Consider the following 12,777-nt stretch of genomic DNA (forward strand, 5'->3'; position numbering starts at 1 on the left):
CTATACATGTGTTTATATAGCTAGTGTGCCTTGGACATTATGGAGTCTAGTGTGATAAAGATGTTTTAGAAAAGTATTTCCTATGTACCCCATGGTTGAAAGTGTGTGTAAGCATTTGACTAACATTCAGTAATTTGCAGTTCTGATTCATAGTAATATAAAGTCATTTAATGTTAATTGTAATTATATAAGTGCCAAGGACTGCTTGCCTATGGTTACATAGTGGTGGAATCAGGATTTCAGCAACAGTAATTCTACACCCAAGTCCTTTGCTCTTTCTTGAGTATGTGAGATCTTATGGTTTCTTTCAGCTGTATTAATCAAAGGAAGATAGAATAAGAAGGCTAATTTTAATAGTAATTTTAAGGCTGAAAAATGACCGCCAATTGTTATTGAAAATCTGTATTCGTTCCAACATAATCGTGAACAGTGTACTCACTATAGCCCAATTTTCTTTTAAGGGAAGGGAAAGCGAAGTATGTAGGAAAAATAAGATTAAGTTAATGGCAAAGATAGTATTCAAAATGGAGTCATGCATTTTACTGAAGGTGAACTATAATATTGATAACATTTATAACAAAATTGGGTTCTTACTTTGTGCCAGGTACTGTGCTAAACATTACTTCATTTACTTCTGATAAATTTTTCATTAGGTGGATGATACTGTAATTAATTTCATTAGATCAAAACTGTATTCAAGAATATACAAGTGATAGAGCTTGGGTATGAATCCTGGCAGCCAGTACTCCACAGCTTGAACTCTTTGTCACAGTAGTAAATACTGAACTCTTAGTCACAATACTAAATAACTACCTTGCTGAACTAATACCTGAGATGTTCCAGGGATGTACATTTACTTTTGCTAATTCCCAGGTAGATGACACCGGGTGAAAAATGAGGTTCAGAGAGGTTAAGTAACTTAAAAGATCATATGTCTCATAAATGGAATAGATGGAAATCAAACTCACATCTGCCTAATTCCAAACCTTGTGTTCTTTTAGTACTCCCTATTATCTTTGAACTAATACAACCTTTTAGAGTTACGAAGTGCTTTAATATATATGCTTTTATAATGTTTTTGTGTCTTGCAGGGATTTATCAAAGATGTTCATGAAGACTCCCTTACAGTTGTTTTTGAAAATAAGTAAGTTATTTTTGTTGACAAAGGCCTTAATTTTAGAGATGGCAGTGCCAAACTTTTTGCTTTTGGGTGTTCCTACTGCCAGTGGAAAAATGATTTTGCTTTTGGGGGATGGGGAGGTTTGGTTGTTTGATCATAAATCTAGTTTTGATAATTCTTTATCTGTTTTTGTGTCCATAATTGTCACTTTTTTCATAACCCTCTTCGCCAGAACATGTATGGATATGAATCAGTTTTGCAGAAATAGATGGCACAAATTAGATGATAATATGCTTAATATTTAAAAGCCCAGAATTTTCAAATGAGGTTGTAGAAGGTCTTCCAGTTGACTGCTGGTCATCAGAATAAGTATTAAGCCATTTTTAATTGCCTGAGGGGTATGCAGTCTAAAAATGAGAAAGACAGCATGCTGGGTTTGGTTAGGAAGGGCTATAAAAGAGCGCTGGGCTGGGTGCGGTGGCTCATGCCTGTAATCCCAGCACTTTGGGAGGCCGAGGCAGGCAGATCACTTGAGGTCAGGAGTGTGAGACAGCCTGGCCAACATGGTGAAACCCTGTCTCTACTAAAAAATACAAAAAAATTAGCTAGTCATGGTGGGGGGCGCCTGTAATTCCAGCTACTTAGGAGACTGAGGCAGGAGATTTGTTTGAACCCGGGAGGTGGAGGTTGCAGTGAGCCGAGACTGCGCCATTGCACTCCAGCCTGGACGACAAGAGCGAAACTCCATCTCCAAGAGCACTGTTTAATTGATGGTCAGAAAAAAACTGTTCAGCTTCCACTTTTAAGCTGTTTCTGGAATTGCCTGAAAAGATCTTTGCCTAACAGCTGCTTCATGTAGAAACAAGTGTTGAGATGATTTCTATCTTTGAGCAGCTGCCATTTGGACAGTAATGGTGAAAAGAAAGCATCCCCAAATCTTTTACTTGTCAGCTGCTACTTTGCCCAGCCTTGGCAGATAGAAACTTGAGGGACATTTTATGTCATAGTATACTTCCCAGACATATAAATGACCTATGAGAAATTAGAGTAGGGAATAATTTTTTACTTTATAATTTCAGCTTTTAAAATACAACATAAAAAATGTCAGTTAACTGCTAAATTGGTTTAATACATTCATATTTGCTACAGAGTTAAAAGTAAGCTTTTTCTAGGTTCTAATTATAATGTATATATCCACTGTAGGAAAGATAAGTGGAACGTGAGAAAACGAAATCTTTTGTAATTCAGCTATTGAAAATAATTGCTGATAATTTTCTGTATTTCTGTGAACATGTATGCTAAAAAGAATTGCACAGTTTATATTGTTTTGTAATCTATGAAATTGTGTTTCCTTTATTGATAGGTCATGTAGTTGTGAAACGATTTGAAATAAGTTGATACCACTACTATTTATTGGGCAGCTGTCCGAATCAAAGTTAGTCATCACTGTGAACTTAGCTTATTTCATTTGCAGAATAATGTATGTATTGCTGTTACGATGAGTAATTTGGGAGAATGTGTACTGCTGTTAGGATGAGTAATTTGGGAGGTAATGTACAATTGTTAACAATTATGTTAATTATGAACTTCATTAAGAGTCATACAAAATCTGTTCTACTTCAGTAACTAATTACTTGGGAAATTATTAATAGTATGAATGTTGTTTTTCTTCTCTTTAGGGAAAGCTAAATGATAAACTAACTTGAAAAAATATGCAACACCAGGCGTAGACTATATATTTTTAAGTTGTTAATACACCTTTTCTAATCCTTCAGTTGGCAACCAGAACGCCAGGTTCCATTTAATGAAGTTAGATTACCACCACCACCTGATATAAAAAAAGAAATTAGTGAAGGAGATGAAGTAGAGGTATGTATTTTTAAGTTTATTTTCTTGTGGTGTCTATTTTTTTGATTTAAATAAATACTCTTTTAGGAGAATTAGCTTAGTTGATGGAGGATAAATCTAATTCCTTTTCTCTATTCTTTCTGTTGGTGGTAATAGCTGTGTAATATAGCAGTGCTTGAGTTTTGGAGTTAGAATCAGTCTCACCTGTCCCATTTTTAGCTTTGTAGACTTTAAATTTATCATTATAATTTGGAAGTCATGGATGATAGTGCATTTGAATTCTTAAAAGAACTTAGCATAGAACGCTATGCACTATGGTGTTACCCCTTTCCTTCTTTTTGCTAATTACTTTAAATAATTTGTCTTAACGATTTGCCTGGGTGTCTTTATGAGGTGTTAATAGTTATTTTACTATAGTGATCATTAACAGAGTTCATATGTAACAACGTGAAATATTGTAACTAGCTTTCTGCCTTCTACAATATTCTAGAAATGTCTGAGGAAAAATTTAAAAGTACAGAAAAGCAAAAAAAATAAAGGAGGAGGGAAAGAAAAATCACAGCTCACAGATGAATAAAACATTGTTCATGTTGTGCATGTTCTTTCAGGCTTGTCTCAGCATCCCAAAATGATGGGATTACAGGCGTGAGCCACCGTGCCCGGCCCTACAAACATTTTATTTTATTTTATTTTATTTATTTTTTGAGATGGAGTTTCCCTCTTGTCTTCCAGGTTGCAGTGCAATGGCGCGATCTTGGCTCACTGCAACCTCTGCCTCCTAGGTTCAAGCGATTCACCTGCCTCAGCCTCCTGAATAGCTGGAACTACAGGCGTGTGTCACCATGCCTGGCTAATTTTTGTATTGTTAGTAGAGACGGGCTTTCACGATGTTGGCCAGGCTGTTCTCGAACTCCTGACCTCGGGTGACTTTGTCCCCCCAAAGTGCTGGGATTACAGGTGTGAGCCACCGCGCCTAGCCATTTACAAACATTTTAAACGAACATATTCTGTACTAAGCACTTTGCAAATGATTTAGTTATCTGCCAATTTTATTTTACTTTATTTTATTTTTTGAGATGGAGTCTCACTCTGTCGCCTAAGCTGGAGTTCAATGGAGCGATCTCAGCTCACTCCAACCTCCTCTTCCCAGGTTCAAGCGATTCTCCTTCTGAGTATCTGGGATTACAGGTACCCACCATCACGCCCAGCTAATTGTTCTACTTGTAGTAGAGACAGGGTTTCGCCTTGTTGGCCAGGCTGGTCTTGAACTCCTGACCTCAGGTGATCCGCCCACCTTGGCCTCCCAAAGTTCTGGGATTACAGGTGTGAGCCACCATACATGGCCTGATTTTTTAATGATAAATTTTCTTTGAGCTCTCATTAATCTAGATAATATGCTAGGAAGTCAAAAATTGCAGCACTTCAATCCCTGACAGCCTTAACTTAGTGTACCCACTTTGGTGGAAGTCAAAGATAAAAGAGTGAGTAAAGTGAATGCTTTACTCATTCATGAGGGACTTGGCTCATGGCACCCTGACATAATTTATACTTTGCTTTAGTAAAAGCAAAATAGTACACAGTGAACTTAGTGCAAATAATTAAAATCCAGGCAGAATTTTTAAATGGCAATAAGTTAAGAAATAACTTTTTGTAAGGATACCTGTAACTATCTGTGTGTATTAGAGTTCTTGAGGAAAATGTTACTGGTGGCATCTGGGGGAGACACGAGGAAACAGTGGTGAAGTGACTGCTGCAAATCAAGGAGTGTGAAGTGGGGTCCTTGGTGGGTGCTACATATGGCAGTGATGCTGCAGATTACTGTGTTCATTTGGACTTTAGATTTTATTGAAAATGGTTTTCTCAATATTGTATCTCTTTCTAATAGTTTTCTGTGAGAATAAAGGGCTTGATTCATTTTCATTTTTCAAAATTCATTTCTGGTACAGTGTTTTTTTGATTTTGAGTAAGCAAAAGTTAGGTCAAGCAAGGAATGATGTAGGTTTGGACATGTTCTAGAATTAGAAATGTGTGGCACTCAGTTTTGAGAGTAATGCTTCTTACACTTTTTTATTGTTTAGACACTTAAAATTGGTAGCGTCAAGTCTCAGATTAAAGGGAAAACTACTCTTGGTGGGGTGGTGAGGGTGTTGTCACAGTGTACTTTTTCCATTCCTGTCCAGGAGGGTCCTTCCCTGTTCCTGAACAGTCTGGCTCACCCCTGTGGTCTGCCTCCCCTTTTGTGAAGAAGACATTGGTGTTAGAGATTGAATGATTTAGAAATTGAATCTAGAGTTTTTTTTTTTCAATTTCACGTTATGTTTTATGATTCAGCTCTGGTCAAATTTGCTCTCTAGAATTTTGTAAGTCATTATCCGAAATTAAGATGTGATTTTTTTTTCACTTTTGAAAAATTTAAAAATTAATATAAGGAAAAAGTTTAAGCATAGTCTTGCCACCCATAGGATTTTGTTTTTTTGTCACCGTTTATTAAGGATTTATCCATATTACGTAGAGTGTTTAGAAACTCGGAGTTAGTGCTTTCCCAGGTAACGTTTCGAAAGCCTCTTCCCCTTCTTTAAATTTAAAGTAATAAAGCTTAATGTAAAAAATGAAATGGTAAAAAATTATATAAAGTACAAAGTAAACCTTCCATCTTAATGTAGGTGTACTTGTCCACCCACCCTATCTTAAATCTCATTTACCAGAGTTGATTCTCTTGTAAGTTTTTTATTTGCATGTATAAAGGACATATTTAAGTTGAAAAAAAATTGGGATTAAGTTATATATTTGTGACTTTTGTATTCACTTAATTAGGACAGCAAACATTTTCGTGTCTTCTCATTTAAATTTACCTCATTTTTTGTAACCACCTCAAAATTATTTGGTGTGGATATATCAAATTAAAAGACATTGAAATTACCAAATTTTTTGCTGTTAGCAAAAGAAAACAATGCCAGAGTTAAAGTTAATATTCTTATGCAAGTCTGGTAGTATAATTCCTAAGAGGTTAACATTTTTAAAAGTATTAAAATGTACCATTTCATCCTCCAAAAATGTCTTCAGAATTACTTTAAACTTTTATTAACACTGGAGGTATCTTTTTCATACATTAAGTGACTGTATTATATTGTTCATATGTACAGTTTTGTAAACTTGGTGGATGGAAACTGATGTCTTGTGAATTCTCATTTCCTTAATGAATGGTAGTATGGGAACATCACTTAAATTAGTTGGTTGGCTCTTAACCCTTTTTTCTGTGAATTGTCTGTTTTTTGTTTGTGCAGTTTTTGGTGTAGGAAGTCCTTGCATTTTATGGCTGAGTTTTATTTTTTTATTTTATTTTATTTTTGAGATGGAGTTTTGCTCTTGTTGCTCAGGCTGGAGTGCAATGGTGCGATCTCGGCTCACCACAACCTCCACCTCCCGGGTTCAAGCGATTCTCCTGCCTCAGCCTCCCTAGTAGCTGGGATTACAGGCATGCGCCATCATACCCGGCTGATTTTGTATTTTCAGTAGCGACGGGGTTTCTCCATGTTGGTCAGGCTGGTCTCAAACTCCCGACCTCAGGTGATCAGCCTGCCTCTGCCTCCCAAAGTTCTGGGATTACAGGTGTGAGCCACTGTGCCCGGCCCTGAGTTTTTATCTTTTTTGTGTTTTTTTCTTAGGCAATTTTTTTTATTTTTTATTTTTTGAGATGGTGTCTCACTAAGTTGCTCAGGTTGGAGTACAGTGGCACAATCTCAGTTCACTGCAACCTCCACCTCCCGATTTTAAGTGATTGTCGTGCCTTGGCCTCTGAGTAGCTGGAATTACAGGTGTGAGCCACCATGCCCAGCTAATTTTTTTATTTTTAGTAGAGATGGTGTTTTGTGATGTTGGCCAGGCTGGTCTCGAACTTCTGGCTTCAAGTGAACACCTGCCTCGGCCTCCCAAAGTGCTGAGATTATAGGCATGAGACACTGCGCAGGCTTACTTTTACATTTTTAAATTATGTTTTTTACATCTGCTTCCCTGCACTATTTTTCCCTTATACCGGTGGGGGGGTGTGGGTGGTAATCCTTTTAGGTTGCTGCATATCTGATCGCCTTAGTTATGAAATGTAATTTTTTGGTCAATAAACACTTTTTCTTAAAATTTTTCTGGGATCATGCAAAATAGCAGAGGTAAACTGACGTTCTTCAATCATACTTAGAGATGGTCAGGCTCGATTGTTTATTGGTTTATTATAAAGGATACAAGTCAGGAACTGCCAAATGAAAGAGATGCATGAGGCAAGGTCGGAGTGAGGGAAGGGGCTTGGAAAGTAGAGCTTCCATGACTTCTTTGAGCATGCCACATTTCCAGCCCATCAATAGATTCACCAGCCCGGGAGCTCTACCATCATACTTTTTAAACAGATTATTTCAGAGTCACAAAACGGTTTGTGTCCTCTTCTTAACTGTGTGAATACTTTATTAGCTTGTCCAAGGTTAGTCTGGAGGTTGGGAAGCTGATAACCAGTTTCATTTTTTGTTTTTCCAAATGTATTCACAGGGTTTGGTCAGTTTTGTGCCAGACTCACAACATTCTTCCGCAGCTCTAGGAATCCTTCTTTGAAGGAAAGAAAAGGTGACTTTGCCCTTAGTAATAAATTTAGAACAAAAATGATCCAAGAGAGAGCTTTATTAAGCTTGTAAGGTGATTTTTAAAGACTTGAGCCATAAGAAATTTCCATTCTTGTAGGTCAGAAATGGTTAAGTATTGACAGTTTCATATGGTTTACACTAACATTTTGTTACATTAAAAATATATTGGTTGCTTAAATACAGGGTTTGCCTTTCTAGCCCCTTAGAAATTTACATGAAGTTACAGCACATAAAGTAATGTCATGGCCCAGCAGTGGACCCAAGAAGACATCATATGATTTATAGTAGAAAGTTAATTTTGAAAAGGTCTAAAATGGAAATATTTATTTTTATACCTCATTAGTGGCTTTTTATTTGCCTTTTAAAAAGTGGTGTCATCTCTTTAAAAATCTTCATAATACTTAATAGTAAATATTTCGTGAGTATTTGCTTAATGATTGATTTTTTCTGACTAAAGATCGCTAGAAAAATATGCTCAGCCTGTAAAGTTTGAAGGTAGTGTGAAAATGAAGAGTTCTTTAGATTTCGTTTACATTGTGTATCTAGTACAGTGTTTTGGGCTCTTGGAAGGGCAGTAGAAATATCCCTCCTCCCTCATTTCACATGTAACATTTTTGCTTTTTATTTTAGATATCTGCCTTGCTCAGCAAGTAATATATAAGCAACACACATAGACATGTTACATAGTAAGCCTGACATCTAAGGTGATAACGTGTTTTGTTTTTGTTTTTTTCTGTTTTCTTTTTTTTTTTTTTTGGAGATGGAGTTTCGGTCTTGTCCAGGCTCTAGTGCAATGGCGCCATCTCGGCTCAGCGCAACCTCCGCCTCCTGGGTTCAAGTGATTCTCCTGCCTCAGCCTCCCAAATAGCGGAGATTACAGGCATGTGCCACCACACCCAGCTAATTTTGTATTTTTAGTAGAGACGGGTTTTCTCCATGTTGGTCAGGCTGGTCTCGAACTCCTGACCTCAGGTGATCCACCTGCCTCGGCCTCCCAAAGTGCCAGGATTACAGGCTTGAGCCACCACGCGCAGCCCTGATAATGTTTTTTGTAAGGTTTCTTCCTTGCATTTAGCATGTTTGAAATTTTAAAAACCTGTTTTTGAACTGTGAAGTTTTCTGGTTTAGTATTCATAGTTAAAATAGGAATTGGCAAGTTTTTGTTCTTGTGGCATATGCCTTTCCTTTTCTAGTCATATGGCGGATTGTCAGGCATTATGGTTATATATCTATATATTATATTAAAATGTTGGGATAGGCGCCTTGAGAGAAATTGGATTAAAAAAGAGAATAAAAATTATCTGAGGTAAGACACTCCTTTCTTTTACAACTTTTTAGATTTTTTTTTTTTTTTCCAAATTTTATTTTTTTGAGACAGGGTCTTACTCTGTCACCCAGGCTGGAGTACAATGGTGCCATCATGGCTCACTTACAGCCTTGACCTCCCGGGCTCAAGGGATCTTCCCTGCCTCAGCTTCTTGAGTAGCTGGGATCATAGGCGTGTGCTACCATGCTGGGCTAATTTTTGTATTTTTTGTAGAGATGAGGTTTTGCCATGATGCCCAAGCGAGTCTTGAACTCCCGGGCTCAAGCAGTCACCCACCTCAGCCTCCCAAAGTGGTGTGTGCTACCATGCCTAGTCTAATTCAGTATTTTATTTATATAAAAGATATACATGGATTATTTACTCTACTTTTTAAAAAGTTTTAAGTTTGATTCTTTTGGCCAGTCTGAAGTTTTTAGCTGTCTGTATTTAGATGTAGTTTTTCTCATCATACCAAGATACCAAGACCATTGTTAAGTCTTACTGCTTGGGAAACGCTCGCACATAAAGGAGAGACCAACATATTCTTTGTTACTTGTTTTTGTCTTGCAGAGTGGCCAGTTTCTAGGACTTGATATAGTAAAGAAAGCTGGTAGGAAACTGATTTGTTAAAGTGTCAGCCTTAAAGGTGAATGAGATAATACTATTATTTAGGTAGAGAAATCATACATGTTCATTCCAGATGTTAAACTTTTCTAATGCGCATTTTCTTCTTAAAATGTCATAATACAAAATGGCAGATACATAATAGCAGTACTCAATAAATGTATTTCACATGTTGAAAATGGGTCCTTATGATTGATTATTTAGTTTAATAGTAAATAATAGGAAAATTTCTTTGGAAAAATGGAAATAATGTTAATTTACTGAAGACTGGTAAAAATTCTCTGTCTTTGATACTTAATTTGGCTACTTGAAAGGCATAGGTTGGGCCAGGCGCAGTGGCTCACGCCTGTAATCCCAGCACTTTGGGAGGCCGAGGTGGGCAGATCATGAGGTCAGGAGATCGAGACCATCCTGGCTAACATGGTGAAACCCCATCTCTACTAAAAATACAAAAAATTAGCCAGGTGTGGTAGCGGGTGCCTGTAGTCCCAGCTACTCAGGAGGCTGAAGCAGGAGAATGGTGTGAACCCGGGAGGTGGAGCTCGCAGTGAGCTGAGATCGCACCACTGCACTCCAGCCTGGGTGACAGAGCGAGACTCCGTCTCAAAAAAAAAAAAGGCATAGGTTGAACATTATGAACTTCAATGAAAAATTGATGACTTTAGGATCCAGATTGGAATTACATTTAAATCACTCACATTTGTTTGCTTGAGTTTAGAGATTTTGTTTGAAACAGAATTTGACTTGGGATGATTTGGTGGAAAGAATCCTGAAATAGGCTTTTGGAATTTGATTCTTCCTATTTATTTCATCCTGTACTCCATAAAACGATAGTGATTAAAATGAGTGCTATTGTGTTTTTAGGCTTCTCATCATGGTCACTCCACAGTCTCCTGGATTTTAGTATGTTAGAGCAGTGTGTGGGCCATTTGAGAGTGTGAATTGTTCCTGCGAAATAGTTTGCAGAGTTAAGTAAAATCTGAGGAAAAGGAATTTCTGTGGGGCACTGTATTCAATGACATATTCGTAAATCAATTCAGTAATTAACATTTAGGATATAGTACACTAGAGCACAGTTTTAATGCTGGCTTATTGAAGTGATATTTTATTGTGTGAGATATACTCTTCATTTTGTATAGGATATGATTTGATCCATAGCACTGTAAGTGGGGGTGTTTTTTTTTTCCTTCTTCCTGAGACGGAGTCATGCTCTGTTGACCAGGCTGGAGTGCAGTGGCGTGATCTCGGCTCACTGCAACCTCTGCCTCCTAGGTTAAAGTGATTCTCCTGCCTCAGCCTCCTGAGTAGCTGAGATTACAGGCACTCGCCACCATGCCCGGCTAATTTTCATATTTTTAGTAGAGACTGGGTTTCACCGTATTGGTCAGGCTGGTCTCAAACTCCTGACCTCGGGTGATCCACCCGCCTTGGCATCCCGAAGTGCTGAGATTACAGGTGTGAGCCACTGTGCCCGGCTTTTTTTTTTTTTTTTTTTGGAAGGAGTCTTGCTCTGTCATCCAGGCTGGAGGGCAGTGGTGCGATCTTGGCTCACCTCCCAGGTTCAGGCGATTCTCCTGCCTCAACCTCCCAAGTAGCTGGGATTACGGGCGCCCGCCCACCACCATGCCCAGCTAATTTTTGTACTTTTAGTAGAGACGGGGTTTTGCCATGTTGGCCAGGTTGGTCTCAAACTCCTGACCTCAGGTGATCCACCCGCCTCAGCCTCCCAGAGTGCTGGGATTATAGGTGTGGGCTGTGCAGCCAAATTTATAGTGTTTTTGATTCAGGCTTAGGAATTTAGGTTTAGTCACTTTATGAGAGTAACTTGGTCTTTCAGGGGTGAAGTTATGAAGCTTACAGAAGTGGATATTAAGTTTAAAATTGAGTTCAGCATTTCATCGTTCAGTGAGAAAAGCCTCCACGCAGTTGAGATGGTTTATTTAGAAAGCCAGATTCATGAATGATTATGCTTTGGTGAAAATAGAATAAGGGGGTTAAGTAGTTTTAAGACATAACATTTTCAGCAAATGAGGCTTGATTTACCCACAGATTAACAAGAGATATTCGAGCTGCCTCTCTGAGATAGTTACTCGAATGGGCACCTTCTTTTGGTTGTTAGGATATTCTTTTTTTTTTTTTTGAGACGCAGTTTCGCTCTTGTTGCCTAGGCTGGAGGGCAATGGTGCGATCTCAGCTCACCGCAGCCTCCGCCTCCCAGGTTCAACCAATTCTCCTACCTCATCCTCCCGAGTAGCTGGGATTACAGGCATGCACCACCACGCCTGGCTAATTTTGTATTTTTAGTAGAGACAGGGTTTCTCCATGTTGAGGCTGGTCTCGAACTCATGACCTCAGGTGATCCACCCACCTCGGCCTCCCAAAGTGCTGGGATTACAGGCATGAGCCACTGCGCCCGGCCTAGAATATTCTTTTTGTAACCCTCAGTATACTTGGGAAAACAGTCATCACTGATCATTTACCAAATAATTTTGTAGCAGAAAGAATGAAATGGTAGTAAGGTCGTTATTGGACCTTTTTTTTTTTGAGACAGGGTCTTGCTCTGTCACCCAGTTTAGAGTATAGTGGCGTGATCATGGCTCACTGCAGCCTTGACCTCCCAGTCTCAAGTGATCCTCCTTCCTCAGCCTCCCAAGTAGCTGGGACTAGAGGCATGCACCAACCACACCTGGCTAATTAAAAAAAATTTTTTATAGAGACGGAATCTCCCTGTGTTGTCCAGGTTGGTCTCAAACTCCTGGGCTCAAGCAGTCCTCCTGCCTCAGCCTCCAAAAGTGCTGGGATTACAGGCATGAGCCACTGTGCCCCCCATTATTAGACCTTTTTAAAGGCCATTATTGACTCCATGCTGGAGTATAGTGAAGCAAACACAACCCACTGCAGCCTTGACTTCCTGGGCTCAAGAGATCCTTCCACCCTACCGCAGGCCCCCAAGTAGCTGAGATTACAGGCACATGCCACCATGCCTGGCTAACTTTTGTATTTTGCATAGTGATGGTGTTTCACCATGTTGTCCAGGCTGGTCTCGAACTCTGGAGCCAAAGTGATCTGCCCACCTCAGCCTCCCAGAGTACTCGGATTACGGGAGTGAGCCCCACCATGCATGGCCTTATTAGACATTTTAGTAAGGGTTTAAACATAGCAAATCCAACTTTTTCATATTTTCCAGGTTTTGATGATATATGTATCTACAATGAATGCAGTTCTCTAAATGTAACTAACTGCTCACTGTTATA

General features: G+C 38.8%; 1 protein-coding gene across 8 annotated transcripts in view; it reads left to right on the plus strand.

Moving 5' to 3' along the window:
• FXR1 (FMR1 autosomal homolog 1) overlaps nucleotides 1-12,777 on the plus strand; it is a 64,733-nt gene that overhangs the window by 19,878 nt on the left and 32,078 nt on the right. For 7 of the 8 annotated variants that reach the window (XM_004038066.5, XM_004038065.5, XM_019023812.4 and 4 more), the window contains exons 2-3: nucleotides 1,092-1,144; nucleotides 2,896-2,989. In XM_004038066.5, coding sequence (XP_004038114.2) covers nucleotides 1,092-1,144; nucleotides 2,896-2,989 — 147 coding nt within the window. Of the gene's footprint in view, nucleotides 1-1,091; nucleotides 1,145-2,483; nucleotides 2,556-2,895; nucleotides 2,990-12,777 lie in introns of all 8 variants that reach the window. The other variant, XM_063704410.1, reaches the window with a different exon arrangement.

This window comes from Gorilla gorilla, chromosome 2 (genome assembly GCF_029281585.2).
Source record: "Gorilla gorilla gorilla isolate KB3781 chromosome 2, NHGRI_mGorGor1-v2.1_pri, whole genome shotgun sequence".
Taxonomy (NCBI): domain Eukaryota; kingdom Metazoa; phylum Chordata; class Mammalia; order Primates; family Hominidae; genus Gorilla; species Gorilla gorilla.